Below are 18,013 nucleotides of genomic sequence, written 5' to 3'. Positions count from 1 at the left end.
AAGAAGGTCAACTTTCCTATTCTAGAAGATATTTGTAGAAGAGAAAGAACACGTGCAAGGGAATCTATACCTAAAAAACTCCAAGAAACTCACTTGTCTACAATTATTTCTACTAGAACAAGGAGAAATCAATCTTCTTCTCCTCCTATTACGAAGACTTCTATTTATTCTACCTTTGATGCTTTGTTGTTGATTGGTGCAACACTCCCTATTTCTGTTACTTTAGTAACAAACCAGATCATTATACCAGCAGCTATGGCACTTCCTTGGGGAAATACAATTAGTCCTCTTGCCCTTAGAGCTAATAATGATTTGCCCAACACATCAAGAAATAATTTCCCAAGATTCAATGGTGATGGTACCATCCCTGCAGAACAACACTTAAGTCATTTTCATAAAGCCTGTGGTGTGGTGAATCCTCAACATGAAGATGTGGTTGTTAGGATGTTTGTGGATATCCTTGTAGATAATGTTGTTGATTGGTTCCAAGATTTACCTATAGAATGCATCACAGATTGGAATAGTATGAAACAAAGGTTTGAAGAACGTTATAAAAGTATAGAAGATGCACAAGTATTGTTGCTATAATTGGCGCAAATAAAAAAGGAACCATTAGTTTCTATGAGAGATTTTAATGCAAAGTTTAATAAACTCATCAAAAGAATACCTACTGCAAGTGCACCAACAGACAACAATAAGAGGACCTTCTATATTAGCTCTATGCCCCCTGATCTGGGATATCAAATTAGAAGAGAAAATATAGCAAATTTACAAGTTGCGTAGATGCTAGCTGTGGAGATGGAAGATGACATGATAGTCTTCGGTAAGTGGAAAAGAGAAATTCAATCTGTAACCATAGGTAACATAGTTAAAACTTCAAATAACACAAAGGCCATGCTCCAAAAGTTGTCTAATGAGGTTATTTCATTGAAGAAACAGATCAATAGGCTTGCTCATTCTTTTCATCAACCTTATCAAGAAGGTTCTAGACAAAAAAAATGGAGGTAAGACCTTGCAAATACCACCTACTCAAAAAAGGTTAGCAATTGAAGTTGCTCCAAAGAGACAAAATATGTGTGATTTTCACCTAAGGGTAGATCATGATGGAGATACATATGCTAACATGATCACATTTAATAAAATGGTGGTCAATAAAGAACAAACAATTGAATATCTTGAAAGTGAGGATGATCATGCTCCTTCTAGCAACTCTAAAAACTTTTTCTTGGAGTATGAATCAAATTCAGACACAGGAGGTGACTGTTTGCAACTCTAGATGGACCTTAGTTGACAGTCATGACCAGAGTTCAAAAGAATAGAAATCAATCCTCCAATGTGGTGCCTACTAAAAATCATGTATCATCAAGCAAAGATGATAAAGACAATGGCATTGTACCTCCAACTTCATAAAAGGAGCACAAGGTAAGTCATCTAATTCCTTTGACATAATACAATAGAGTGAAGAGGTGAGAATTTAGATATCTCCACTAGATTACTTGAAGTCTAATCTTGATCAATTGCAAAGGTTAGTTGAACACTGTAATAATAAAGATGGAGATAATAATAGTATGAATGCTAATGTTGATCATCACAGTAAAGCTAGCATTAGTAGAACTTCTCTAACTGATGAAGATCTTGTAATTCCTAAGTTGTTTCAAGAAGAAACGTCTTTTATCTTGGCTATCTCTCCAAATCAAAAACCATATCCTTTTTACATTTCCCTGTTTATCAATGGAAATAGCTTGAGTAATTATATCATAGATTCAGGAGCTTCTAATAATGTAATGCCTACCTCTATAGCTAAAGCTCTAGGTCTTCCACTTACTAAAACCTTTGGTCGTTGTTACTCAATGGATGCTAAACAAGTACCCTTGCTTGGACAGATAAAAGATGCTCAAGTTGCCCTTGCTGCCTATCCTGCTAAGAGACTTAAACTTACCATTCTTGTGACACACATCCCTACAAGTTATGGAATGCTCCTAAGTAGAATTTTTTGCAAGGACATAGGGGGAGAGATAAAACTAGACTGGTCCTATGCTATTATTCAAGTTGGGAACAAGAAAGAGAAATTAGAACTAGAAGAAAAGGCAAAGTTCACTATCCTACAATTAGATGGTCCTAGGTCTCAAATATTATATCAAGAAATGTAGTTTGGTAATTATATGCTATTCTCTGATATCCCTAATTTTCAAGAAGACCCAAAGAAAACTAATGGTGAAAAGTTGTGGACTTTGGAATTCAATGGCAGTTGTGCTAATGCTGGTTCAAGTGCAAAAGTGGTTTTGACATCACGTAGTGGAGAAATCACTTGTTTGGCATACAAGTTAGATTTAAAGAATACTAACAATATTGCAAAGTACGAATCTATTCTCCTTGGTATAATTGCAGCAAAAAAAAAATAGATCAAGATACTTAAAGCTCAAGGAGATGCAAAATTAGTGGTAAGGCAAGTCAAAAACCAATATGTAGTAAATAACTCAAGAATAAAAAACTATCGTAATAAGGTGTGGGATGAAATTGTGAGTTTGGATGCTTTCTCAATTATAGCAGTACCAAGGGATTTCAATTCAAGAGATGATTCTTTTGCAGTCTGTGCATCTTTGCTCCTACCACATCTTGACTTCAAAGATCAAAGCTATAAAGTGGAAGCTCCATTCAGACCTAATGTTCCTAATAATGAAGATTCTTGGTAGGTGTTTGAGGATGACAAACACATACAACAATTCATTGAAGGAGGAGAACCTTTTGAAGGCTATTATTTTGAAGGAAGTACTAATTCAAGCAGTGATCGAGTGATAGATGGCAAAAGGAAACCAAAGCCAAATGAGATCCAATTGAAAGGTAACAAGATTCCACCTCATCTCATTTCTTTGGAAAAGCTCTTTGATAAGCATGATGCATACATTAAGAGAGAAAGAGATCAAAAAAGGAAAGACTTATGGTGAGTATGATGGAATTAATATAGGGATAGAAATCAGCCCAAAAATGATAAACATAGGAAAGTGTTGCACACAAAAGGAGAGGATGGAGATCAAGAAATTACTCATTGAATATCAAGACGTATTTTCTTGGAGCTATGAAGATCTAAAAATTTCATGGATGGGAAATTTAAACATGAAGTGCCCTTAAAGCTAGGAGCAACACCATTTAGACGGAAATAGAGAAATTATAACCCTATAGTTGAAGGAGCAATCTTTAAGGAGATTGACAAAATGTTGCAAGATATATCCTATTCATTACTCTACTTGGGTTTCTAACATTGTGCCAGTAAGGAAGAAAAATGGAGAGATAAGGATTTATGTGGATCTTAGAAATCTAAATCAGGCCTCTTTCAAAGATAATTTTGCACTTCCAAACATGGATCATCTCTTACAAATTATTGCAAGGTCAGAGACAATGTCTATGTTAGATTCCCTTTCAAGGTATAATCAGATTAAGTAGATGAAGCAAATCAGTACAAAATAGCCTTCACCACACAATGAGATGCTTTTTTATATAGTAGGATGCCTTTTGGCTTAATTAATGCAAGTGCAACATTTTAGCATGTAATGAATTTAGCTTTTGGTTATTTAAAAGATAAGATCATTTTCATATACCTTGATGATTTGACAGTCTTTTTCAAGAGAAGAGAAGATCATATCAAAGATCTAGAAAGTGTGCTACAAAGGTGTAGAGATCATGATGTCTCATTGAATCCAAAGAAATCAGTATTTTGTGTGATAGAAGGTAAACTGCTTGGTCATATTATTTCTCAAGGAGTGAAGATTGATCTAGACAGATTTGAGGCTATACAGCAATTAAGTCTGCCATTGAGCAAAACTGGAGTAAATTCTTTCTTTGGCCAGGTAAATTTCTTAAGGGGGTTTGTGCCTGATTTCTCAGAAATAGTCAAGTGTATAGTTGATATGATGAAGGGTAATAAGACTTTCAAATGGAGTGATATTGGAAAGAGGGCTTTCGAAGACATCAAAGGTGCTATTTCCAAGGCCTCTATTCTTGTTCATCCATATTACACTAAAGAATTCATCATATATTGTTATGCATCAAAAAATACCTTGTTAGCTATATTGATGCAAGAAAACAAAAAAAGAATACAAGCCCCAATTGCTTTTATGAGTATGCCATTGAAAAATGAAGAATTGAGATACTCACAAATGGAGAAACATGCATATATAGTGGTGAGAGCACTTAAAAATTTTGGGTTTTATATTTTGCATTCTCATTCAGTGATACATGTGTCAAATTCTGTAGTCAAAATCATCTTGACACAACAGGAGGTTGGTTGCAACAATAGAAGAGTTTGGGTAGCAAAAGTCCAAGACTATGATATTGAGATCAAGCCAACCAAACTTGTGAGAGGAAATGCACTTTGTAAAGCCTTGGCAAAAGATCAAAAAATTAAAGAGGAAGATACTCCAAAGATTCTTATGGTAAGCCTTCAGGATCCTTGGTTTTTGAATATTGCATACTTTCTGACATATGGTGAATACCCTGATGGATTGACTTCTAAGCAAAGAAGGGATCTGAAAACAAAGGCCTTAAGGTATGTAATTCATGATGATGTTTTGTATAAGAAAGCTATTGATGGTACATTTCTAAGATGTGTTGATAAGGAGCAACAAGAGAAGCTCATAAAATCTTTTTGTAATGAAGCATGTGGAGGACACTTCTCTTCCACTGTTACTACATTTAAAATCTTAAGGCAACGGTACTATTAGCCTAGTATGTTTAAAGATGCATATAAATGGGTTGCCAATTGTGAGAAATGTAAGATGTTTACTGATAAACCCCAGCTAGATGCCTTGCCTCTTAGGCTAGTGGTGATTGAAGCTCCTTTCCATAAATGGGGTTTGGATTTTATAGGCCCAATCAATCCTCCTTCTAGTCAAGGACATTCTTATATGCTGACTGCCACAAATTATTTTAGTAAATGGGTAGAGGACAAGCCTATGAAGAAGACTTCATTAGAGGTGGTATGTGGATTTCTTAAAGAACATATATTGGTCAGATTTGGAGTTCCTATAAAATTGGTAATGGAAAATGCATCTTGTTTTTCCTCCTCGAAAATTGTTGAGTTTTGTTATGATAGTGGTATCCAAGTTGGTCATTCCTCTGATTATTTCCCTCAAGGGAATGGGCAGGTTGAATCTAGCAATAAGAATCTGATTAATGTCTTGAAGAAACTAGTTTAAGATAATGAGAAAAGTTGGCACAAAAAGATACATGATGCTTTGTGAGCAGATAGAACCACGCCTAAAAGAGCCATTGGTATCTCACATTTTGAGTTAGTTTATGGAGTGGAAGTTAATTTGTCATTGCCTCTACAAATTGTTGCATGTAAATTGAAGACTATGATTGAAGAGGATGTTTTCAAAGATGGATCGAAAAAGAGAACTTTGTATCTCACCAAGTTGCAGGAAGAAAGAGAAGAAATGGTTGACAAAATCACTGAACACCAAAGAAGAGTCAAGAAGTTGTTTGATAAAAGAGCAAGGCCTAGGAAATTTATGAAAGGCGATTTGGTCTTGTTGTGGGATAGGAGACATGAACTAAGAGGGATGCATTCTAAGTTTTAGTCTTTATGGAAAGGGTCATTTCAGATCATGCAAGTAAACCAAAATAACTCTCTTTCAAGTTGGAATATCCTACTAGAGAAACCTTTCCATGTTCTTATAATGGGCAAGATTTGAAGTTGTATCAAATGCAAAATTAAAAGCAAGTAACCCTTGCATAGTAGCTAGCTAGGTAGGTTTTTCTTTCACGTAGTTTGTTTTTTATCCTACTGGAGAAACCCTACCATGTTCTTATAATGGACAGGATTTGAAGTTGTATCAAATGCAAAATTGAAAGTAGGTAACCCTTGCATAGTAGCTAGCTAGCTAGGTTTTTCTTTCATGCAGTTTGTTTTTGGTTAAGTTGTTGTCTTTCTTAGTTAGTCATTGTTGCTTTCCTAGATTAGTTTGTTCTTTTTGGTTGCCAAGTTGTCACTTTGCTATGTGCAACCAAAGATTGCTAAGATTCTTCTAAGCATTGTTATAAGCCCCAAACAAAGCCAATTGGTGCCCAATTTTCAATTCATTCTTGTTTGCTTTAGATTTGAGTCAAGTCAAACATGTCAGTGTCTTGAGTCTGAGTCTAGAATGCCCATAGGATGACCTCTCTTCTCATCATCCCTTTGAGGTAACCTAATGCGGGAAATCATGCGAGTAGTGCACTAGTCAAAAGGCTAGGTGATTAGGTTTTGGAGGGTTTGTTCATACATTCTTCTGATGAAAAGAAGGTTTGAATACTTTACTGATCGATCATTTCCTATTCTTAATCATGTTGAAGACAAAGATTCAAGTTGTGTTACAATTCCCATGGAAGATATCATAGGTGATCGAGTTCAGAATGTAGAAAAATCAATTTGTATCAGCAACTACATGGGCTGGTGAAAAGTCAATTAACAAAGGAATGCACGTCATTGGTCAGTTGAAAAGTCAATCGCTTACTTGTCTAAATGGGCCCTCTTTTCTTTTGGTTTTAAACAACATAGGATCAATCATGTTCCTAACTGTCATTCAGACAAGGATTAACGATGGTCGTATTCCCACATTTTATAAGTATCTGAAAGTTAACCAAAGCAGGAAAAATACGGTGCTGACACATGTACAAAAAGGGATCCATGAGGAAAGTCATTGTTACTTTGTTGTGGTTAGTAAAAGGTAACTATGATCAGTTGCAAGGCAGCGAAAGCTAGTGATCGCATAGTCGTAGGCAGTTAAGGATAACCTGAGGTTAAGGTTGCGACAGTGTGAGAAATGGAAGCAGTTAAGGTGAACAATTTTCACAAGGTCGCTAGCTAAGAAGCATTCCATACATTTTAAGTTACGACCCGGCGAAAGTGTTAACAATTAAACCTTAAAACAAACAGTCACATTGTCACGAGTAATCAGACAGTTAAAGGTTTTAGACTATGAAACTACAAAAAATAACCCGAGGCATTCAAATATTGAAGAATCACATGGTCACTAGTGATTAGAGGTAACCCAGAGTTAAGGCAGCGATAGAGTGAAAACAAAAGAATCGCATGGTCACAAGGGTTAAAGATAAATCATGAGTTAACACATTAAAATAATAAAAATCAACTGATCACATCATCGCATCAAAAGAAGACATTGTGCGAATGATAGTTTCGAAACTGGGATGTCATTTGAGTCATTACTATTTCACGGTTAAAATAAATGTTAAATCTTGAAACTGCAGTAAAGATGTAACATGAAAAGAGGAGATATCATTAAATCGTCAAATTTTAAAGGATCAACGGCGCTCGCTTTCCCACTTTTCAAAGATGCATGAGGGATAACCAATGTAGGAAAGCAAGCGTTGGACATGTGTGCACAGAGGGACCCATAGAGGAAATCATGAAGGAAACATAAGGAGGTCTATTATGTTTTAATCATGATCGTTGTTTCGAGATCGAGGATGAGAATTTAAACCTACAGTGATCATTGAGATACAAATTATATGAATTTGGCACCAACAACAAAATATGGAAGAAATGAAGATTTTTACACAAGGTTTCTTGAAGCTACATGAAGATAGACAATCATTATGTGTTTCCAAAAGTTTCATGGAGTCAGGATCATCGATTGAAAAGATGCCATGTGTCCATATCATGTTGTTGTTTAGATATTTTCGTGTTTTATTCTTTTTCCTCTTTCTATTATGTGAATGTTGCTTTGCTAGAACTGAGAGATGACAGAAAACTATAAATGTAATCTCTTTTGATAATACAAAGGTTAGCAAACTTAATGGTGAATTGGCTCTGTAATTCAATTTACCTAAAAAAAAATTCATGTTTTGTTGCCCATGGATTAGTTTTGCATTGAGAGTTGATGGACAATTACATGTGATTATGTGATCACCTCGTGGATTCCATTTCACCATGGTATTTACAGTATAAGTAATTCCATTTACTTTTTCACAAATGGTTCTGCTTCTCCTCTTGTTTATTTCATGGCATGTTAGAAGTAGTTTCATTAGGAATTGAAGAATAAATGCGGTTGAGTCTATTAGTAACTTGTTGGATTCCATTTCATCCAAGTCTAATAGTTAAAGCAATTCCATTTGCCCTCATGTGCATCTCTTCTTCCTTTCCTCTTTTGCATTTAGATAATTAATCTAATTTAGAATAGAAGAGTCAGAAAATCTCAAGATAATCTGCTATAGCCATTCCATTAGGTGTGATAGGTTGTCCCAATCCATTTTGCCTAAATTGTTTGTGTCTACAAGTAATTTGGTTAGCCTTTACTGCTCTCAAGTTAAGAGCTTGTTCTGTCAAAACTTCCAATCTAGGAAAGACATATTCATTGGACATCATTGCAAGTCCTGAGGGAGTTGTACCTTGTAATTCAGAGGGAAGTGATAGAACACATACACTGACCCATTTGTTGGTGACATCTTTTTGTTTCTCTAAAACGTTAGGCATTAAAAGAGTCAAGTTATAAAATCTAACAAGAGAGAAAACTATTAACTAACAGGGTGGAAGCACAAGTTGGGTATTCCAAGCAAAATGCAATTCTTGCAGAGGCAAAACTATAAGTATCAATTGATGAGGCTCATGTTCACCTTGATTTGCTATCTTTGAGGCGAAGGAATGCAGAAATTGTTGGAGAGCTAAATTCTCTTTCTCAAGAAGAGAAATTACTTTACTGGGTAATACCAAACATACTTATAGTTTGCAAAGTGATTATGACCTGATAGTTATGCGGCAAGAGTACTTCATCTCACAACAGAAGCAATTTATTACTCAATTGGTTAATCAGCTGGCTCAACATCATTTTTTGCAAATTACATGCCAATTGGAAAGAAAGACTATGAATAGAGCTTATGAATTGCTTAGAGTTGTGTAAGCAACTTTGGGACGTATGGAACATTGCGTATCTTTAATTGAAGTTGGATATGAAACCACATGAACAAGAAGCAATTGATGACCATTGACACCTGTCTTTAAGTAGAGGCCCAAGAATTCAACCATTTAATTCTTTGTTGCCCGATAACCAAGTTTGCTAACCTTAACATATGCCATTGAGTTATAATGTTTAATTCATTTGAACTAATTAAAGATTCAATTATAGAAGGTCAAGGAGGAAAATTGAGATAGTCTTTTTATCATTAGTTATTCAAGAATCACGTATTTAAGAAGGAAAAAATAATGGGAATAGGTGGGAAGGTATATCATTTTGAGAAATAAGTGGACTTTATAAATCTTTCCGTAAGAAAAGTCTTTTCAATTGGGGAGTAAAAGAAGAATGTACAAAATTCCCAAGAATCAGTTATTGGAATCAAAGGACATGGAGAGATTATTTATTTAAAAACTTTTGGAAGAAAGAGGGGTTCTTTCTCTTTTTACACGAGGAGGAACCGCAGGAAGAGAACCAACTTTTTTTTATCAGTCACTATTTTTGTTTTGTTGTGTGTATCTGAGTTTGTGTGCTCAATCTTGTGTTGAAAAAGAAAACAAATATAGAATGACTTGTGTGCTCATTTGTGTTTTTTTGTGTGCTCAATCTTGTATTGAGAAATAAAACAAATATAGAATGACATTTGTGTTTTCTTTAGATTACAAATTCTGAATGTCTTTGTGATCATTTTCCATGCAAATTCCATTATATCAAATTAGAGAATTGTGTTTTTGAATCTGTGAATTTGGAAAATCAATCAATTATAAAGTTTGTTGTTCATCATTTTCATTGTTTCTCATCCATGACTCTGCAAAGGAGTGATTTGTTTGTTCCATTTTTACATTATTTTAATTCCGAATTTAAATATTCATATCTATTTCATGGCTGTAGATAGATGGTTGTTTGCCTCTCTTGTCTTTGGTTAAAAACATAGCCAACAATGTTATTCATTGTATATCTTATTCACTGACAATAGCTACACCTTATAAAATTAACACAACTGTTGGTTTCATTTTTATCTTTTAATTTAAGCATTTAGATTCGAGCTTTAAAATATGTTGCGAAAGTCAAATCTACTATCCCACATACAACCACCATAATATAGCTAACACCTCTTCCATTGCTCTACTCTGAGCATACGTCAACTCCCAACATCCTCCAACAAACGTGGGCTCTGTTAATGAAACATATACATAAAAACATGTACATAACGGAATTATTAATAGAATTTCTCCCCTGCCCAGACTCAAGGACAACTAGATTGTTTTAAATCCAACTTAGTTTTCTTCTACCCTTTGAACTCGTGCATGACATGATTTTTGCATATCTACCTACAGAGCAGTTGATATAAAAGTCAATAATATATCTAGAAGTGCATAGAACCTTTCTTGTTCATTGGTTATTGTAAGTAAAATAACAATACACAGACAAACTTGTTCTCGTTTGGACTAGATGTTCTTGGAAACATCCGCCATCTGTGATATGTAGACAAGATATTAACCTAACCTGTATCGTGGACTACTTTGTTCAAGAAAATACCATTGAAATGAAAGAGCAGTTCTTCGTGAATAATATCAACAATTACGGTTATATTTTACAAAAATCATAAGTTGCAGCAAATAAGAACAGGCTCCGAATGCACAATTTTGGGGCCAAAGAAAAACAGGTGGATAAAAAGAAGCTAACTATGATTATTCAATTTTCCATCCAAGCATACATTCATCTCAGATTTTGAATATACTTTTTGACTAACAGATTCAAATATTCAAAAAGTTCCTCTTATGGTAGGAATGTTAATTCAACTACTCCTGAACATTTGTGAATATCCGGAACAAGTTATAATCAGGATAGTTATAACGCTTCCTCCAGACTACTGAGCATCCTTAAGAAACAATTTATGCTTTCTTTCTATTTTTATCTGTTTCTTAATTACTCTGTATATTACATGCTAGAAAAACTGTTCAGGCAGTCTGCAACACGGTTCAATGAATAGGCCATTCCAGAAGCCTCGCTCAGATTGCAAGGACCAAAGGAAACTTAAGAACTGTTGACACGAAAACTAACTGGCAAGGAAACCTCATTTTCCACTGAAAGAACTTCAGTTGCAAATGAAAATGAAGGCCATTCTACTAAGGTAACAAAAATGGCCCATACACACAATCAACTCTCAGAATCTAGTAGTATTTTGCGAAATGTATAAGTACACCCTTGAATCTACAAACTAGCCCATGTTGATGGCCAAAACTCTGGTTGATTTTCAACCCCTACCAAATAAAACATCTAAACTTGTAAAACGGTAATGTCCGGGAAGTTCTGCACTGTTACCAACTGAATTGTTTGAGAAGTAACCTTCCTCATTTGTTTCACGTCGATGTTCTGTGTATTGCCTACTGTTCTTCTGGGTCCTTGAAGCTTTGCTTTTTCTTTCCTCTTTCCTTGTTCCATCTGGCATTTTCTGTAATCGAAATATTGCAAACATACTGACAGCTACTAGTGCGACCTTGGCAACTACACCAGCCACGGCGTGCAAATTGTCTGAATTCTTTACAAATTGATAGCCAAAATCAAGAAGATGTGCCAGTCCACTGTGACGTTTTTTCCAAAGATCTTCAGTCTCCTTATCATCATTTTTATTAATAGAGTGTGTTTTATTTGCTTCTGCCATGGAACAATCTTGAAATACATTAGGATTTAAATGCGAATCCCCTGCTTCATCTCCATCAGAAGCAAATGCCAGGGCTTCCTTTATAATACTCAGATCTCTGCCACGATGTTCTTTAAGCCTTTTCAGGAGGATCCGCCGACTTTCTTCCAGCTGCATTAAAGCAGCATCCCTTTCTGCACGCTGCTGTACCTGCAGAGTCTTTTCCAAAAAACCAAACTCAGATTTGAATCCCTTAACCATACAGTCGATCTGTCAATGACTGCAAAAATTCATTTCAGGAAATCCAATTACAATGACTTGAAAGGATTAACTATTCTTTTTATGAATTAAAATGAACCCCAGTTAAAAAGCTAATCTTCTCTTAAGCTGGTGTATTGAAAAACCAAAAACAACATTGTTGGAGACATGAGTAGCCTAGGTAACCTAGCTCAAGAGACAGTTCAGATGTGAATACCGAATAAAACCATTAAATTGTATAACTAGCAAATGCCCAGATTTAAACCCATAAGTAAAGAAACCAATCAGTTATTTAGCTTTTAATGCCAACTCAAAAAATCGATATTATTGAAAAACCCAATGCTCAAAAGCATTTATAGTTAATATTATAGATTTTGAATAACTGAAAATCATGCAAATAGACAATTACAAAAGGGGGAATTAATTATGTATTGAGTTGCTTATTTATTACTGCTTAACTTTCATTTTTATTTGCATCCTACTTATCTAATTATATCAATGCAAAGAAATAGGCTATGTCATTATTCAAAAAGCTTTAACAAAATTCTAACGAAATTTTTATTGGCCCTTCCAAATAGCTTGGCAAATGTTTTCTTCTTTCCTACTTGTAATAAATAGTTCTTTGAAGTTTCTAGTGTTTCAGGTTCTTATATATGATTTGAGGTAATTTAGTTGTTGTAATTTCTAGTTAATATCATATAATTAAATTACCATAAACCATCCAGTTCTAAATTCATACACTGTTGATTCCAGTGTAAGCATTTCATATAAACAGAACGAAAGTATCCTTTGTCCATAAGAAGTCAGTAAAAAATCAGCAGTCATATTTGAGTTTGGGTTATATATCGACAAACTTGTAGAGTGATTAAACATGCAAATAAGACTGCTCCTCTATGCAAACGATCTTATTTTGATTGGCAAGTCTGCCTTTGGTCTGCAAGAACATTTACTTTCTATTGAGCGCTTTTGCAAAATGGTGGGATGCAGGTCAATATCAGCAAGACTCAAGTCATGGTTTTTTCTAATAGTAAAAAACAACATCAGCATATGTTTTATTTTGAGGGCAGCATTCTTGAGGAAGTTGAGGAGTACAAGTATCTCGGCATTGACTTCAACAAAATCTATGTTGGGAAAGCTATAGAAACAAAAGAACATTAGGAGTGTGGGAGCTATTTTATGCTCTACAAAATAGGTTACGCTAAAAAGGTCCCAAAAAAGTTTTCAAATTTGACAATTCTGAGAGTGGCCCATTGTTATTTTGGCCTCATTAGCCTGTGGTTTCGCAATCTGAGGTGTTTTGGTATGGAAATGAATTTGTTTTGAATTGGGTCCACTAGGGGGGCCAGCATGCAAAAGGGGTCAAATGGAATAGTTGCTTAAGTTGCCAAAACCAGATAATCAGTATCCATGTGATAAATTTTGCTCCTCTGTAAAGATCATAGCTTCTGATGTCAAATTTGTTATCATTGGTGAAGATTCAGTCCTTTATGTGAGGTTTAAAGCTGTTGGACATTACTCATTTGAGAACATCTAAATTGTGGAAAATAATTTGGCACCACAATACTATTGCCCCATTTTGCACTTAAAATGAAAGAGCCAAATAGAGGTGTAATATGCTTCATAATAGCAGTGCAATTGAGTGAAGCCAAGTCGTCATGACAGTAAAACAAATATTGATTCTTGAAGATTGTATTTCTGTTTTGTGACAAAGAAGGTTTGACTCCAGTTAGTGCTGCAATAGCCATTTTAAGTGTACAATAGATCTCATTGACTCGTTTAAACTATCATTGAAGTATTATGAAATATGAAGGTAAGTGAGATAATTAATATTATTTCATGGCTGATAGAGAGTGGACCGGATCAAAGCTATGAAAGGAGGTAATGGTGCAAGATGGTTTGGCGGCTGCTTCATTCCTCTTTACTTTCTTGCCTATCTAATGCTTCTGCAGCCTGCATGTTCTCCATGAACAGAGAAAGGAAAGTTCTCTTTGGTGGCTTGATGGGAGTAGATTAGATTTTGCAGACTGGCTTTATGCGTTGTGGAGACTGAGCAATGATCAAATTAGCTACTTATCGTCAGCAGCTTGATGCTGGTTTGCACAGCATGGCGATGTGCTTCCAACATGAGAGGGTGGTGTCATTTTTCAACAACCAATTGGCTGTGGTTTGTAATGCATTGCAACGTTGGCTCTCTTATATTACTGATTGCAGTGATGAAGGGGTGATGGACCTCTATTAGATGCGCAGTTGCCAGTCATTTGGATCTTCCAACAAGAGCAAAATAGAAAAATGATTGGCCAAAATGATAAAACAAGTAATTTGAGACTGGAAGCAGATAAGATCATCTTCTCAGGATGCTTAAGGTGTGCTTCATATTCACTATTTCAGAGACAAAGTCAAGGAAATTGTCTGTTTCTTTAACAATGTTTGGGCATGCTGTAAAGCCAATGGAGTTAACAACTCTCGAAAAGCTTCCAAGGGTCAGAGTCAGGAAGTTCAACATGTTTTGTAGAAATTCCATGCAGGCAGATACAAGACCATTGTTGCAAGTTTGCAACAACTATTGATGAAGAGGGTTTGGATATAATGGAAGTTGATTTTGTAATATGTTTTGACACAAATGTTTAACAATTAAGGATGATCCAATGCATGGGAAGAACACCGATTGTCATTTTAGCTAGTGAAGGATCAGAATCGCAGGGGTATTTGCAAAAGCAAGCTAAAAGCAAGGCATTAAGAAAGCACATGCACAACGTGTTGGTTCCCAAAACTGCAGATCGGAATCCTGAGTCTTACCAACTCGATGCTGGGATATCCAACCGGTTATGGCCAACTTGACAAAACTGAACAGTGTAGTTCGAGCTCCCTACACTTCTGGCTTTGCAAAACCAAGGCGGGTGTACCTAATCTTGGACAAAACACTCAAGTCCAAGACACTTATAGCAGATCGATTAGAATGTGAATGTATTGAAAGTTTCCCAAACGGCAAGGATTATAGAAAAACTTCAAACTTGCAATTTATAAATTAAGAATAATAAATGAATATATGAATATTTTTGAAATAAGGATAAGTATGGATTAATGCAACAAATGAATATATTAATTCTTCAAAGGAAAGATATGAAATAATTGCCAATGTATGGATTGCGAATTATGAAAAATAATAAGACCAGTGCCGAAGGGCGATAGAATCAGTATTATAAGCTTAAAACATATAGCTTTATAAAATTCTACGCACATCAATTACAAATAATTTAGTAATCAAGATGCGATAATATGGACGCAATTTTAAAATAGTCTAGAATGTGCTTTAACTCCTGTGGTTCGGAGACAAACCACACATAGATTCGGAAACAATTAAATATTTCTCAATATCTATGATGTCCAATTTTGAAATGCTATAATTGATCCTGTCCACTTATCTATCATATAAATTATTTATAAAATTAAAATAATAATTATAAGGACAAAACTATATAATATTTTAACTCTAAAGCTTCATGCAAATAAAATAAAATAAATATCTCTTACTGATCATGCTGGAAATAAAATTGCATTGGAGGCATTCCTTACGGATGATCCATCCAATACAATTTGGCTCCAGAATCGCACAAAAATTTATTCGATAATCCACAATCCACGGGCTTAGTTCAAAAATTTATTTCTTTACCAATGAAAGAATAAAATATATCAAAGAGCATATATATAACTTGGGTATGTAAAAATTTTAATATGAATATGAATTCTCTTTGTTTAATCCTCTCTCATATTTATAGAACCACAAGGGGTATTGGTTGTTTTTTCAAACAACGCACCTCTTCATAACTCTTAACTAACATAAAACAATTTACATAATTTCGCTAAAATGATCGATATTGGATGCCTCCTTATCTACAAGGGTGATTAGGATCAGTTTTATTTTAAGAATTCATTCTAACATATAAATAGCCCTGAGACTTTCATATTCTAAGTTCACGCAAGCTTCTCTTTTGGTTTTGTGAATGCAACAGACGTTATTCAAAACATAATCATATAATGTTCGCATACTCCAAGACCGCGTGGAATCCTTCCATCTACAATTTATAACACAGCGCTCCTCTAAATGGGCAAATCGATTTCTTTGATATTGTTGCAACTCCTTGTTTTCACGTAAGAGTATTTAACCTTTGTTATCGGGGCTTCGGCATTTTCCATCTACAAACATCAATACTTCACTTCATATCTGGTTTTTGCCATAAATTCCAAATTCTGCTTCTACATAGATTTTTCTTCTGCGAGCATCTTCAGACCTGCGGAGGAACACATTATTGTTAGATATGAGATGAAAGACAACAACAATACAAACTTCATGCTCAGACGGCTCTCAAGGTTTGAAATAATAACAGATTGTCTCTAAATAATTCAGAACTTCCGATTCTGCCTGTAACATGACATGTGACACTGAAGATCCCACGTCTGTATCTTCCAATGGCACCCGTGGACTTAAAAATTCTTCCACACTTGTACTGTGAGTGGGATATGTACATCTTTACCATCCTGATCGAAGCATTTATCCTTTATAACTATGGTGATAATAATCAATCCTAATTCAGGCATGATTCCATACTCAGAAACACTATGACCACTATAATCACACTAGACATCTTCATAGTAATTAATATTTATTCTCTGAAGTTAAAAATTCTCAGCCAGTTTGGTTGTGTACTAATTACAAATGTGCAAAGATGACTACATGATAATTGCGTCCAAAATGTCTGATAAAATGTCTGAATATTATTTCACTGTGGAGCTTACTCATAAAGGTCTCAGATTGAGCAATATCTCCTTATTAAATGGTGGATGCATACAGCAGTCTATACTTGGGACAATCTTATAGATCTGTATTTGGTAACCTCCACATGTGCATCATTTACCACCTATTGTGTGTCAGATTTACATTCATTTCTGGATTAGGAGAAGCATTCTACAGGTAGCAGAAATATGTGTTGCTATATAACTGTCAGCTATGGATGCTAAGATATCATTTATGCCACTGCTACTTAATCTTTCTGAATTAGGAGTCTCTAGAGAACTGAACTGTTCTTAACAACTCAAAAAGTTCCCATTCTGATCACTATATCATGTTCTTATATTTGCAGGCTCTTCCTGAAACATATCAAGCAATACATGAATAATTATTGTATATGCATATCTGTTGATCACTGCTATTAGTGGCATTTGCTCGCTATCATTATCCCTTTCTGCTTGCATTGTATTAGTCTTCCATATTGGAGTTGCTTCATGAGGTGTAAGCTGTTCAATCTTCATGTAACTGTCACTGATTTTTGTAATTTGGAATCCAATCTTTCTATGTTTATATAAATCAATTTGTTCCAACTGCACTATCTCTCAAACCATTGTATTGTCCTTCTTGCCATTAATGGATTGTTGTTGTTTGTCTTTTGGTTCTTTCTTTAATTCTCTGTGAACCACTTATAACTGCCCTGCTCATGACTTTTAATACTTTGAAGCATACCTTTTGAATATAAGTAGTGGGGAAGATCTAAAGATTTTCCCTTTGGCATGATATTTGAGACTGTAAATTTGCCAAAAAAATTGAATTCCATCACAATGGACGCATCAATAGTGCCAATTTCTATTCCAGCCCATGTATGGTTCCACATAATTATCTACCAGAGGTGCACTCATTGAGACGACAATTGAAAAGCTTGGTCATTGGGAGAGGAAAGTAAGAGGGCATACTGCATCAATATATCCAGAGGATGGTTGGGACATGCAGGAAATGGACAATATATGTTTCCCTGGCTTACAGGTTAGTCAGAAACAAAGCATAAAAGGACATTGGCAACACTAGTTCCACAGAAATTTGATTTGTGGAAATTTTAAACGCTTCAATCCGCTAAGCTTTATGCAAATTCTGGAATATGTTTGGTGATTGTTTGTCAGGAAAATTGAAGAGGAAGTAGGCAACGGGTCAAATGCATGCCAACCAATTGATGTAGAGTCGATCATTGCATAAAGACAAAATAGGGCATTTTGAGAGTCAAAATGATAAAACCAATGTATTGCTGAGAAAATCATACTGCCCGGAGATTTAATATTTGGTAAATGTTCGGAATATAACTGAAGGTTTTATGTTCCTTATGGGTTGAAATTTCACCTGCGA

General features: G+C 35.0%; 1 protein-coding gene across 2 annotated transcripts in view; it reads right to left on the bottom strand.

Moving 5' to 3' along the window:
- Positions 1-10,612: 10,612 nt before the first annotated feature.
- PDV1 (plastid division1) overlaps positions 10,613-18,013 on the bottom strand; it is a 56,248-nt gene continuing 48,847 nt past the window's right edge. Inside the window, exon 2 of one of the 2 annotated variants that reach the window (XM_089800101.1) lies at positions 10,613-11,799. In XM_089800101.1, the coding sequence (XP_089656227.1) occupies positions 11,203-11,799 (597 nt within the window). In that variant the 3' untranslated portion in view covers positions 10,613-11,202. Of the gene's footprint in view, positions 11,809-18,013 lie in introns of both variants that reach the window. The other variant, XM_089800100.1, reaches the window with a different exon arrangement.

The sequence above is a fragment of the Cupressus sempervirens genome, chromosome 9 (assembly GCF_028749045.1).
Source record: "Cupressus sempervirens isolate cs-2001-9-10 chromosome 9, ASM2874904v1, whole genome shotgun sequence".
Taxonomy (NCBI): Eukaryota; Viridiplantae; Streptophyta; class Pinopsida; order Cupressales; family Cupressaceae; genus Cupressus; species Cupressus sempervirens.
This window is presented reverse-complemented; position numbering and strand designations above follow the sequence as displayed.